Here is a 14,175-nt window from a genome sequence, read left to right as displayed (position 1 = left end):
AGCTACAGCTTTTATGAGAAGTGGTTAGGTAATGTATACCTAGAACCTCAATAGCAACTGCCCTTTGAATGCCTCTTTTCTGCCAGGTACTAAGGACTTTAAATAAATCATCCCATTAATCACCTCTGAGAAAGAAATTATTCCTCCACTTACAGAGCTGGGAAACAACGGGCAGGAGCCAAGCAGAACGGCCGATCAGGTCTGCTAGTTCTTTTCACCTTGGTGGGACTGGGAGCCATCCTTTCACGGATGACAGCATGGTCCTCTCTGCCAATTTCCACGAGAAAAGTTGGAGGGCTTTGGCCTCCTGGCCCAGGACTGGCGGGAGGATGAATGCCCAGCAGTTCTCTCCAGGAAGCCTCTCGATCATGTGCATTCACGGCTCCAGGGCCCTGAGCGCAGACCAGTGCAACTGAGCCTGCCTCCAGTTCCAGAGTCCCCCCGGGAAGGCGTAATTCCGGTTCACACAGGTGCCTTCTCGCTGGGGATATACAACATGCAGACGTTCTGAGCTCGCTCTGCCCACCACCCGCCAAAAATAAAACCAGTCAGTTCCTCAGACAGAAAGCACCTCTTGACCTTGATTCTGCTTCACAAAAGGGCTAAGACACTGGAGGAGAATGCGTGACAAGCCAGCCCGCGGTGGTGGCCAGTATCCTTCCTTCCACTACCAAGAGTAGCCACTTGATGGCAATCTTAACCTATTCCCTTGGAATTCTTCCATAAAGGGAGACCCCAGGAGGGGGGAGGCACCAAGAGTGGGATGGCTGACCCTGTGGACACTGCTAGAAGACAGCACCTTTGCAGGACCTGCATCTGCAGCGGCAGAGTGTCCAAGGTGGAAGAAGAAACTAAGCCACCATGCTCCCTTGGGTTACTCGCCACAACACAGACTCCTGCGAGGGCCTAGGTAGAAGTGATTATACAGGCTCTGCAGTCAGACAACTCAGGAAGATGGATATCTCTCAGGCCCCGTGGCACGTTCACATCGGGCTTTCCATCAACAGACTGAAGTGCGAGGCAGACAGATGGTAACAAACAGGCTAATAAATCAACGGCAAGCTCCCGCCCCTTATCTCAGCACCTTGTCCCCTGAAACCACAGAAAAAAAGCCAATAATGAAAAAAAGCAACTTTCCTTAAAAGGTGTAACACTTGTTGAATAAAGCAGCCCAGCACTTTCCTTCTTATTTAAATTGTAAAAGAGAAGGAAAAAACAACAACAAAAAAAGCTATTTGCATCTTCTGCAGAAAAGGCTCTCCAGAAAAAAAAATAGAAACACACTGTAAATTGCATTCACTAGACACTTCTATTTTCAGTGGCAGGAAGATAAACATCAAAATGTGGGGAGAAGGGGGAAGGAAACGGGACTGTTATCAGGAACCAGTTGGCTCTCTCAGCTTGGATGATGACGTGCCCCCACCCCAAACACACACAAACACACACACACACACACACACACACACGCACACTGACCTGGCCCTGTGCTTCCTAGCGCTTGGCTTCTCGATTTATAAGGAGGGTTCAGGCAGAGAGTGGAGTGTGCGCCAATATGTTCCTCTGAGGGATTCAGAAAGTACCAGCTGAGAGGCTTCCAGCTCACCCTTTACAACTGTAACGCTTTCCAACCGAGTCGACTGGAAAGGCCCTTTTCAAACAGTACTGGTTGTCTGAAGTCAGGTCAAGGACTGCGTGAGACGGGATAAAGCCACTAGGGTTTAGGCAATTTGCAGTGCAGATCCCACTAGAAATGAGCAGGCCCCCTGCATGCCAAAATGGAATATTCTGCAATATTTCCACTGGCATGTCACCCGCCCTGATGGTGTCTGAAGAGGATTCATCAACCGTCTAGAGGGTAGGATGCAACTTTCAAAACATGGATTCCATGAGTCCCTTTCACGAACACCCCAATCGTACAGGAAGGAAGGAGAATGTCAGAAATAACAGTTACATGTTTCCGACGTGGAGACCTTGAGCTGCCTTCACGCATCAGAAGGCAGAGCCGTGAAAACCTGGAAGGAAACCGCCACTTCAGACAGCACCGCAAGCTGGCCTGCGAGTCTCGAGCCCAGATGGCGTCCCCTGTCATCAAGACCAGGTGCCAAGTGTGACCAGGATGCCCACCTACCTGCCAAAGGGAAGTGCAGACCTGGTTAAGGAATAACCCAGAAGACAAGGGCAGGGCAGCCGGGAAGAGGCCCTGTGTGCACAAAGAGCTGACTCGTTACATCCAAGGTGTGAATGAACCAAGAACACCGGCGACAGGTCAGGGAACGGTGCAAAGAGAGGGGACCTGGGTCCCAGGACGTCAGGAACAAGGAGCCCTAAAGCTTTCCCTGGCACATCACAGGGACAGCCTGGCTGACAGGCCGGGCTGACACTGGCCACTCCTCCCCTTGAGAGGCACGGCTACGGTTATGAAATAGCTCACATTTCCTTCACTGTCCCCAAACCTCCTGGAACGCGAGACCTGTACTGTTTTACGATCTTTCAGGAAGAAATTATGAGGAAGCCAAATCTGGGGACTCTGCAGAAGGACCCTGAAGGCCATGGAGAAAGCTGGAAGGATAGACGAGATCTGGCAGCAAGGAGATTAACTAACGCATTCTACATGAAGGGATGTGTGGACTGCAGGGCAATTTCCCCAAAGCCTACCCAGTTAATCACTCTTCTGGCTTTAAATATACACGGTAGAAGGCTCAAGTAACAACAGGTTATTTCCAGAAACTAAGATAAAAGGTCCTCTAAATTTGGGGGAATGGGATCTAAGAAATTCAGAAGCAAAGCAAAACTGCACTAGTCCATTGTGGTAAATCTGACAGTAATTGTAAACTCCATAAATATACATATCACAGAGCTCAAATCATGAAATGGGTAAGATTTAGAAAACACATGAGGCCTTTCTCCAAGTAGAAGGAGGTGGGTGGCATTATCAGTTACAAGAATGAACACAGATAAATTCCATGCGTGGGCAAGCTACTTCGGGCTGACTGCAGCCCTATCTGGTGAATGCCACAGGGCCTTCCCCTTCCATACAGGTTGAGAATTTAAAATAATTGGAAAGCACTGCCCTAAATTACATTTACAGCATAATATTCAAGCAAATAAGATGAATTAACGTATAACAAATAGGATTCCCTCAACTTCAAATAATCCCATGATTTTTCCAAACTCAAGCCTAGAACCGTCCTTCCTAGGTCATCTCAATTGCCAATCCCCTCCCAAGTCCTTAGGGCCTAAGAAACACCTTGTTTGCCCTCTTTTAGGGCTCTTGGCCTTGGATAGCTGCTCCCTGTGCATATGAATCATGTTTCAATCCCCACTGAAGTCAGGGACTTGGGCTAATCCAAGTGGTCTCACAGAAGCAACAACTCAATAAATAAATGTCCAACTTTAATTCTACCCAATTGAGAGGAACAACATCTTCTCTAAGGTCAAACAGCCCTTACAGTTTCCTGACCTACCAGGAAATAGTCATAGTCTCACAAAAAGAAACATGGTACAAATTAACACAGCAATTAACTTAATCTACAATTGAAACAAACAGAACTGTCACCATCTCAAATCCCTACTGGACTGTTACAGACTTAATGCCCCACCAGTCAAATCTTATGTTTAAACCGTAACACCCAGTATGACTGTATCTGAAGGCAGAGCCTGTAAAGGTGACGAAGGTTAAATGAGGTTGTAAGGGAGGGCCCCTAATCTGATAGGGTTGGTATCCTTTTAAGAAGGGGAAGAGAAACCAATGCGCGCTCTCGCGCTCTCCCTCTCTCTCTGCCAGGAACCAAGGCCTCACCAAGAACTGAAGTGGCCGGCACCCTGGATCTTGGACCTCCAGCCTCCAGACTATGAGAAATAAAGCTCTATAGTTTAAGCCATCCAGTCTGAGATATTTTCCTATGGCAGCACAAGCTGACTTATATATAGACTTACACCACAGCCACAAGAAAATGGAAAGAAATCAGCAATCGCACCACACTGCTGCCTCATGTTTTTGCATCCGCAAGGCCATCAAGCTGATCATGGGGTCCTCACAAGAATCAATCTAACTGAAAACACACTGTATTAGCAGAGAAGGCACATGACTTACAGATGCCGACTGCCCTTGGGGAAAAGCCAAGTCTTGAACCCCAGTTCCAGAATGTCCTGAATTATAACACCAAGGCTGAGTATTCTAAACACGCAGACTAAGAACACTGCCACAAAGGGGGCGGGGCAGGGGTGCCACAAGAGAAAAGTGACATGGAAGAGGATGAGAAGTAACTGTTTAAAAGCCCACTTGGTCTGGACTCGCACAACTGCTCAGACTGAAAACTGTGACGCTGGTTTAGCATGGAGAATCTGGCTCCACGAGTGCCACCACGAGACGGTAAATGTCATCCTTGAGCACGAGTGCCGCCATGAGACGGTAAATGTCATCCTTGAGCACGAGTGCCGCCATGAGACGGTAAATGTCATCCTTGAGCACGAGTGCCGCCATGAGACGGTAAATGTCATCCTTGAGCACGAGTGCCGCCACGAGACGGTAAATGTCATCCTTGAGCACGAGTGCCACCATGAGACGGTAAATGTCATCCTTGAGCACGTCCAACTGTGGGGTCCTATTCAAGCACTGCTTGAGGCCTCCAAGAGCTGCTTACTGGACACACCTGTGCCTCTGTCTCTGAGGCACTTTCAGGTCTCAACAGACACTCTCTGGCATCTGGTACATTCTGGAGAAATATCGTAAACTCATGTAACATCATAAAAGCTCCTAAAAACAGAGACAGCCATGTTGACAAACCACCAAATGAGCACATACTTTAAAGAAGTCAAATGAACTAGAAGGGGCGGGTGAAAACTTTTCTGGGGCGACGGAAAAGTCCTGTATCGACACTGGAGCTCTGGTCATACGGGTATATGTGCATGTGGCAACTCACGAAATTGCACACCTAACGATAAGTGATTTCACAGAGTGTAAAGTCTTCCTCGATTTATTTAAAAAAAAAAAAAAAGTGGGGCAAGATCTGGATTCAGGAGTCCTGGGTTCAGATCCTGATTTGACCACTTCTTAGCAATGCAGCTTTGAGCATGCTGCTTTCCATCTGAGGCCCACTAAACAAACCCGCAAAGTTATGATAGTAATCGTATAATTACCACACTGTTATGAGAATTAAAAGCAGTAACTTTTATTTTCTTAAAAGGACAGTTTTATTTTAAACTACCAATCAACGTATCTTGCACATAGGTAGGCTTTCAACAAATGTAGTTCAGAAAGAAAGATAAAAGGGTGACCCAATTCCAAGAATGTTTATGATAATGAGACTTATATAAAGACATCACAGTTATGAATAAATGTGCGCTTTGGGAACAGGGAAAATAGCATGGGCTGTGACCTGGGGTGAGGGGGCGAGAGGGTCAAGGTGTATGCATTTTCAAAATGAAACCTGGAGTGAGCGATGGTACAAACCCCTGAACAGAGAGGAACACATCCACAGTGTAGCAGAGGGGTGCTGGGCACAGGGGCAGGGACACAGCCGCTGTGCAGGTGACCACACACTCTACAGAGCACCCAGGAGTTGTGCATACAGCAGCAGTTAACATGGATGAAGCTTTTCTCTCCTGACACTTAAAATCTACTGTGGGGCGAGAGCTTATAATAAACAAACAGAATAATACAATGCCAGGCAGTGAGAGAGTCTATGTCAAAGAATATTACAAGGTAAGGAGCCAAAGGGTAACGGGCAAAGGCACAATTTTTAATAAGATGCTCAAGGAAGAGGTCTCTGGTAACGGCACATTTGACCAGGACCCTGAAATGCCAAGAGTGATCAAGTCACACAGGTACCTAAAGCGAGAGGGTTCTAGACAGAAGCATCGGCAAGCACAAAAATTCTGGGGCAAGAGTATACTACCAAATGCATTTGGAACAGCAGGAAAGCTAGACTAGGTGAGGGAGAGATGGGCAGATAAGACCAGAGAGATGCTGGAGGACCATATCAGTGTCCAGGGTAAGATGCTTGCCTTTCACGCTAAGAGAGACGGGGGGACATACGGGACACCGCGTGTGCTGATTCACACTTACAAAGGACTGTTCTAGCTGCTGCCTAGAGAGGTAAAAGGCAGAAGTTGAGGGAGCTTTAGGAGTCTCAGCCCAAGATAGAGGTGGTGGACTCGTAGCAGTGGTGCAAACTTAGTTTCAGAACATATTGTGAGTTTAGAATAAACAGGTTTTGCAAAATTGGGGCGGGGGTGGGGGTGGGGTACCAGATAACTCCCAGGTTTTGATCAAAGCCACCAGAAGTATGGAACTGGCATTTACTGACAATGGAAAGACAGGCAGGGGGGGAGCAAATGGGAGGGAGTGGAGAGACAGAGTTGGCTTGGTAGACCTCAAGTTCATGAGACCTATCAAGAAAGCAAAGTGCGGACGGCAGGTAGGCAACTAGAGTTCAGGAGAGAATCATCATGTCAAACGCTGCCGGATGGGCAACTAAAGCTACACTGACTGATAACGGGATTTGGCCATCAAGGTCATTATTAGCCTTGGTAAATGGCCTGACTCTAGGGGCTCAAAAGAGAATGTGCGGGGAGAGGATATTAACATGAATATAAATACTAGAGGGAAACATTGTGTAGACATTTTTTTCCGAGGAATTCTATAAAGTAAAAGAAATGAATAGCAGGAGGGAGATAGATTATCGGAGGGTTTATTTTATGGGAGAAACTACAACATGTTTTGTTTACTGATGGGAATGATCTAGTAAAGAAGTAAATGATGAAGAAAAGAGGGATACTTTCCAGAGTGGTGATCTCACAGAGATGAGAAAAAGGGATTTTGGTGCCCAAAGGGAGGCACTGAGCAGACAGACTCTTAGAGGCGGAAGAGCTTTAAAAAACATCCCGGGGGGGCTTCCCTGGTGGCGAAGTGGTTAGGAATCCACCTGCCAATGTGGGGGACACGGGTTTGTGCCCCGGTCCGGGAAGATCCCACATGCCGCGGAGCGGCTAGGCCCGTGAGCCACAACTGCTAAGCCTGCGCGTCTGGAGCCTGTGCTCCACAATGGGAGAGGCCGCGACAGTGAGAGGCGCGCGCACCGCGATAAAAAAAAAAAAAAAAACATCCCAGGACACAGCAGGTTTCCATCCCCTCAACATCTCTCAAAGTTGAGCCATTCTAAGAACACGGGGAGGCAGGAAAACACTGTGGAACTGTCTCAAGCTCAGACATCACACGCAGCCCCCCCCCAGGTGTCACTACCTGAGTGGTGTGCCCCTCTTACTACAGGGGTCCAAGCCAAGAGGATGGGGCTGTAATCAAAGAGAGAGCACAGAGCTCGCAGAACTGCCAGAGGCGGCAGGCTGAGGTAGCTGGATGGGCAGCGGGTCTCAAGCACAAGTGACAGGAAAAGAGGAGCAGAATACATTCACCTCCAGAGGCACCTCCATCCTTAACGCTCCATGAAATCCTCACACGCAGCCATGCCTACTGGGAAGGCTGGTGTCTCGCCATCATTTAAATTGGATTTCTGGTTCCAATCAGCCTTCAGCATGATCCATTCCTTCCAGTTAAGCTCATCAGCAAGGTTCAAAATTCCTCATCTGTAAAATGATGAGCCTGACCTATATACCTCCAAAAGTCCCTTCCAGCTCTAGCAATCCATAATTCTGTGGCCGAAAGGGCTGCAGGCAGGCTCGCCATTCCCTTGGTGCCAGAGCAGTACAAGCAGGCTGGCCACTGAAACCTGCCATTTGTCCCACTGGACTGTGACATCAACAATCCCGACCAATGTCTATTTGCTGGTCCACACCCCTGCCCCACACTACCCCGTCCCAGCCTCAGCCCTCGCTCAAACAGTCCCACAGCTTTCAAGGCCCACAGGAATGCAACTTCTTTACTGAAGCTCTTCCTGGTAGCTCAGCACTGGGCCCTTCACATCACCTGCCTCCCTGCTGGCCTCCTCACATCAAACCAGTCACACCTCTGATTTTTAAAGCATTTTGTTCTATTTTATTGTGCTTCATTGATACCAAGTCACACATATTTCTCTCTTGTTAGAAAGCACCTCACAGTTATCATGGCTTACACTTATAATTGGAAGTATTTTTTCTTTTCTCCCATAAAATAATGCATCACTTAATGACATCTTAGATGAGATGAAATAAGCTGTTCTGACTCCCCCAAAATTAGCAATTTCAGTTCCGTCTTTATTACTCACAATAGCTCCTACATACTAAGAATTCCATCAAGTACTGATCAGATGGGAGCTCTATCTAGAAATTTCCCATCTGCATTACTCAGGGTCATGAAGACTGACGACAGAACACCTACAAGAGAAAGAAATCAAGCCTTCCCAACTCCACCATTATCCAAGATAGATGCAGCTTCATTTTTAAACAAAGAATAAATGTAGGTTGTTTTCAAGAAGTGTATTTGCCCTTACGGCCTTGCTCTCCCATGGAGTGCCGTCAGGGGACGCAGGTGACAAATGTCTCAGGTGCTGGACTGTTAAGAGAAAACTTAACTCCTGGCCCAGCCTGCAGAGGCCACAAGTATGGACACAGCAGCAGTTCAACCTGGAAAAGCCAATTTCTTCGGCAGGGGGTGGGGGGAGGTTGTCTTTCCTGTTGAAGTAGAGACCATCTTGAGAACTGCTGGACATCAGAGCTTCAGGCCAGGAGAAGGCCACCATACAGTCACAGCATTCATTTCAAATATGGCCAAAAATACACTTCCATTCATCAGACAAGGTGCCCAGACTTTGATTTTGACTCGAAAGTCACACTTTAATCTCATCCTATAAACAGTGAATTTGCAGAAGCTGGGCCCGTGTTTCATTCCACAGACATCAGTAATCTCAGAGAGATTTTGAAGAGTCCAACAAAATTCTACCCTCTTAAAAAAGCAATGGGATGGGGGGGGGGGTGCGGTTTGCACAGGGGGTCCTATATTTGTACTTCTAGCTTTGATTCTTGGCTACAAATGGACAGTTGTTGCCAGCAAGGCCACTGCCCTCTCTCACCACCTCATGGAGGTGAGTGGCAGCCCTCTGCCAGCTGGCTGGTTCCACAACAATATTAAAAACACAAATCTGTATCCCTAGGTGAAGAAACAGAAAGAAATAATGAATGTATCTGTGTGGAAGGAGGGTGGCCAATCAGGAGGAATGCAGTTTTTCGATTTCCTCTATCAATTCAATGACAAGTGCTAATAAAGCCCAGAACCATGGTCACATGAATAAATACTTGTACTGCCCCTCACTTCTGAGGTCTCTTTGCCAACGAAAGATTTCACAAATCTCCTTCAAAAGAAATTGCTATTTGAAAAAAAAAGTACTCCTACAATTTTTTATTTTTGAAACCCTATCTTTATAGGGGGTTCCAAAACTACTTCTATTTATTTAAGTGGTGGCTATTATAAGCAAAGGAGAAAGCCGGGGTTTAAATCCTGGCTCTGCCCCATACTAGCAGTGTAAGCAAATTGCTAATCCGCCCTAGTGCAGTTTCCTATATTTCTAGAAAATGGTTGGTTCTGAAAGTTAAATGAGCAAAATACAGGTGAAGTGCTAGAACAATAACTGGCAAAAAGCAAGAGCTCAGTATAGGTTCCAGCTATCACAACTACTGTAAAATTCTAAGAAAAAAGAGTCCAGCTTCCCTTAAATCTAGTCAAGATGCTTTAGCTGGCCACAGGGTTTGCTGGATCTCAGATGAAATTTATAGGAAGCAAATGAAATTCAAATACAGCTAATAGCTCCCCTCTCTTACTGTGTAATTATGTGTACTCATTATTTGTGTAGCATGTTATTATTTAAATGTCCCTAATTTCAGCCCCAGCAGGCCAAGGGCCCTCAGAATGGCCGAGGCCTCCGCCTCTGCCAGCCTTTCTGAAGCTTTTGTCAATTTATTACTGCCGGGAAAAGTGGCACCATCTACAGCAGAGAGTAGACAGAAGGCTCACATCCAGCAGAAACCTTAGCACCGCCTCCCCTGAAGCCTGGCTACAGCCAACAAGCTGTGTAACAACGGCTTCAATTCCTACAGACAACCCACCGGGATGTCCCAGACTCAAGATTCGTTACCTCCAGTAGGACCAAAAAAAATTCTTCCCTTGTCACTTCGGAACCACAAACCAAGACTGATGGCAAACATGGATTTTATGACATAAAGTATGAGGTCCCTCTACTATCTTATGTCTGCTTGGCTTATTACGTCTCTACCAGACCTGCAAAAGGGGTGCGGCTGAGCCCAGACACTCAGACAAGCTGCTGCTGTTGGCACCCTGTTAGCAGACACCAGCCCCCGACCCTCCTCACACAGGAGGCCAGGGCAGGGGGCTGCTTGTTCATCATCCTAGCATGCCTGTGATTTCGCAGAAGTGGTGTCAATTCATTTCCCAATTAGATAAAAATTATGTCAAGCCCATTCTACTGTGAACTCAAGATATTATTTTAAAATTGAATTTTCCCAGGAAACTCTGGCAAGACCAATAACCAAGAAACACCTTTGCTTTGAAATACAGGGGGGAAAACAAAACACCTTGTTTTCAATACTACTGTTGCAAAGATAGGGTGCCATTTTCCTCCATTCTGGATTCTAAAATAAGTACTGGATTCAAAGTTACTTGAGCCGTAATTCCAATTCTGCTACTGCAGCATAAATAACCATGTGCCATTAGGAAGTTACTACCACAGAGAACACACTCACAGAGCCCACCAACAAGAATGTCATCTTGCCCTCACAGACAGAAACCCCACAGGTCTCAGAGGTACCTCCCTACCCATGATCCTCAAGCCATGAAGCATGAGAAAGGGAGCACAGGGGGCAGAAGCCCCACCAACACCGCCCTAGCCGGGGTGCAGGCACCTACTCTCACGTCTGTCCCATCCAGTTTCATACCACACCTCCCAGCAAGGGCTCTGTACTGGACAGTTTCAAATTCTACTGTCAGATAACTTTCTGTCACAATTAAAACTAAAACAATGGAATTATTTCAACTTTTGAAAGGGAACCTCGAGGGGGTAGGGGACCAAAAAAAGTGAAAAGGGAAATGGAAAGGAAAGGCATGATGACTGTTAAAACCACTCTTCCCCCACCACTAACCTATCTTCACTTGCCCCACGATGAAGAACCCCGAACAGTGTGCTGTGATGTACAGCGCCAGACAAGGTCATTCTACTGCACAGCATACAAATGATGATCTGTTATAACGCATCCACTCAAACTTGAGTGATAAATGTAGACGCGCACATACGTACACACATATGTACACACATGTACACACCTTCAGAGAGAACGCTGCTTGCAGCCCTCACTACCCATCCCCACCAAGAGCCTTGGAGGCTGCCGGCTACTTCAGCTGTCTCTGGATCACACCCCCCTAGGACAGCACCCCTGAGATTCTGGGACCTACAGAGAGGGACTTATTCCCATGGTAACGCATCTGGTTTCCATGCTTTCCAGTAGCCCCCGAATATGAAAGCACACATTGTTTAACATGCTAGCTGCCTTTAAGAAAATTATTCTTAAAACACACACAAGTTCTAAAACGAGGAGATGTATTTACTTAGAACTGCTATCGAAATCCAACATGCGGAATAACAAAAAGGTGGCCTTGGAATACAGCCTGCACAAACACCAACATGAACCAGAAAAGGGCATGCAGACAGCAACTTCACAACCAAAAGAGGGGGGAGGAGGGAGGGAGGGAGGGAGGGAGGGAGGGAGGGAGGGAGGGAGGGAGGGAAAGACAAGTCAGTCTTCATCAGGGTGAAAGGCAAACTACCACGACAAACAACAAAGACCACCTTTTTTATGGAGGTGGTAAAAGAATGATTTAAAGTCTTCAATGATCCCAATAGAGATGTACGTGCCAACTTTTCTTAGAATTCCTTCCTCGGTATCGTCAAGCCCCGAGTATGCCAATGCAAACAAGAGCTACATTTGGCCAACTAGCTGGCAGCACTAGTTGCTTCTTGAATGCTTTATTTTAGTTTTTGTTCTTTTACCCAAATTCCACCATTATTCAATCCTGGGCACCTGGCTACCTTCTTGTCCTAAAAGCGGATTTTTCCCAGTTGGGTGGGTTTTTTAGTTGTTAAAAGATTCCTAAAGCACGAAGGCATCACCACTCCAGAACAGCAGAATGAGAGCACGCCTTGTCACAGCAGTAAAATCTAACCCCGTAGCAGCAGCCATTGCTCTACTATAACCCCAGGATCCAATGATATTCTCCCCCCATCACCATCCCCTCAAAAACTTAAGAGCAGAACAGTATGTTCAATGTGAAGCAATGTCAACAAGACTGATCACGTCAAATGCTCTCTAAAAAGACACATGGCTTAGCATTTACTCCATTACAGGCAGCCAAGAAATGGCGGGGTCCCTACCTGGTAGGAGACCCATGAACAGATAGGGGTCCAAGCTGTGTAACTAACTGTGGCAACAGATTCCTCAAATTATTTTGCTTCTGCACGTGTGAAAGATTCAAAAAGGGCCTTTCACATACACATTGGCTCAGACTTCAGGCGGTTCTTGTTTCAAGTCACACAGTACTAGAAGAGGGTGACAGAACCTGGGTGGATGGCAGGGCAGACCTCGGTGGTGTTCCGGAAGGCCACGTCAGAACACCCCGCCACGGCCTTGTGGAAAGGGAGCGCCAGAAGGTCCTGTCTGGAAGCACTGGTTCCAACAAGAGGCTCCCAGACAACTCACCTTACAACTAAGCAGGATGGAAAAAAACTGGACGCCCTAAGTCAGCCTGTCGCTCTGCCCCCTGGCAAGCTGTCAGGTTCCCCATGTGTGATGACTCTTACCGGAGGATCACAGCCAGAACTCAAAAAGAATAACAGGGGCTTCCCTGGTGGCGCAGTGGTTGGGAGTCCACCTGCCGATGCAGGGGACGCGGGCTCGTGCCCCGGTCCGGGAAGATCCCACATGCCACGGAGCGGCTGGGCCCGTGAGCCACGGCCGCTGAGCATGCGCATCCGGAGCCTGTGCTCCGCAACGGGAGAGGCCACAACAGTGAGAGGCCCACGTACCATAAAAAAAATTTTTTAAAGAATAATAGGATCTCCTCTTCCTTATCTCCTCACTCCAAACAAGTACAAACCAGAACACGGTCAATTCATTCACATTTATCTAAGATTCTAGGAGATTAATAAGAACAAGAGAGGCTGTGGAATACAGCCACAGCCACAACCCCCGGAATAAAATATAAATAGTAACCAAATGCTAGTTCTGAAATGGTGTTCACTGGATGATTTCATCCGAGTCACACTAACCCTGTTAAAAACAGACATCAGAATAAACTCAGACGGGAGCACGTTTCTCTCCAGGCTTCAAGGACCCACTTGATACCTATCCAGGATGAGGGACACTTCGGACGCACGGGAACTCTGCCTCCACTGCCCACCTGTGGCTGTGCAGCCACCTGCCAGCTTGATCAACAAGGAAGGAAGCAGGGCCTTAGGAGGCTGTTGAGCCATAGAGAGAGCGGGAAGGGCAGCAGGCCCACAGGTTCAGGCTACTTCCTATATAAACAGGGCGTAAGAACCAAAGTTGCCACATTTCAGCGAGATCATCAAAGGCTTCTTCTGCCCTCATACTTGGGTAGAAAGACAGATATTCACAGAAAAACCTGTAAGTCAGGCTCCACACTCAATCCAAGAACGGGCAGAAACCAGATCGCAGCCCTAGTCTTGTCTATAGGGCGCAGACTAAGGCACCTTGCCAATTATATTATGCAACATATAAAGGAGCATCAAAACAAATCTATAAACTCAGCGGGATGTCCAGAATAACTGCCGTTAGGGGCCCAGCCTGAGAAGCACGAGCCGCCCAAAGCACATCCATTTCGGAAACAAGGCCAGGCCCAGAAACATCATCCAAAACAACAAAACAGGCCACTCACCATTCACTGCTTTCAGGCTCCCAGCAATGCCTTCACCATGCTGCCTCTTCTGGGCATTCTTGAACTCCTTCAGAGACAAATAAAGGACTTTACGTACCACCCTTTCTTCTGACCATGGAATCCCATCACTGTCATCCTGGAGAAACAAGAAAGAATGGGGAGAGGGGATTACTTAACGGAAAGCAAGCAAATGTTAATTAAGAGTCAGAATAAACTTTAAAAAAAAACAACAACAAATCCCAAACAAGTATTGAGTGACTGAGACCAAGTTCTGGAGCTCA

General features: G+C 47.1%; 1 protein-coding gene across 25 annotated transcripts in view; it reads right to left on the bottom strand.

The window, feature by feature from the left end:
* Nucleotides 1-14,175, bottom strand: part of JARID2 (jumonji and AT-rich interaction domain containing 2) — a 243,443-nt gene that overhangs the window by 114,189 nt on the left and 115,079 nt on the right. For 16 of the 25 annotated variants that reach the window (XR_016394549.1, XM_089918351.1, XM_089918350.1 and 13 more), the window contains one exon: nucleotides 13,895-14,030. The exons of 2 other annotated variants lie outside the window; for them this stretch is intronic. Coding sequence is in view for 14 of the 23 variants with exons in the window: in XM_089918351.1 (XP_089774477.1) it covers nucleotides 13,895-14,030 (136 nt within the window). In the remaining 9 variants the exon portion in view is untranslated. Of the gene's footprint in view, nucleotides 1-153; nucleotides 482-13,894; nucleotides 14,031-14,175 lie in introns of all 25 variants that reach the window. 7 more of the 25 variants (XM_089918360.1, XM_089918362.1, XM_089918361.1 and 4 more) reach the window with 1 other exon arrangement.

The sequence above is a fragment of the Delphinapterus leucas genome, chromosome 10, assembly GCF_059928025.1.
Source record: "Delphinapterus leucas isolate spDelLeu-1000000601 "Yukka" chromosome 10, BTC_Dleu_Yukka2, whole genome shotgun sequence".
NCBI lineage: Eukaryota > Metazoa > Chordata > Mammalia > Artiodactyla > Monodontidae > Delphinapterus > Delphinapterus leucas.
Note: the sequence above shows the minus strand (reverse complement) of the source record. Positions and strands in the feature narration are given on the sequence as shown.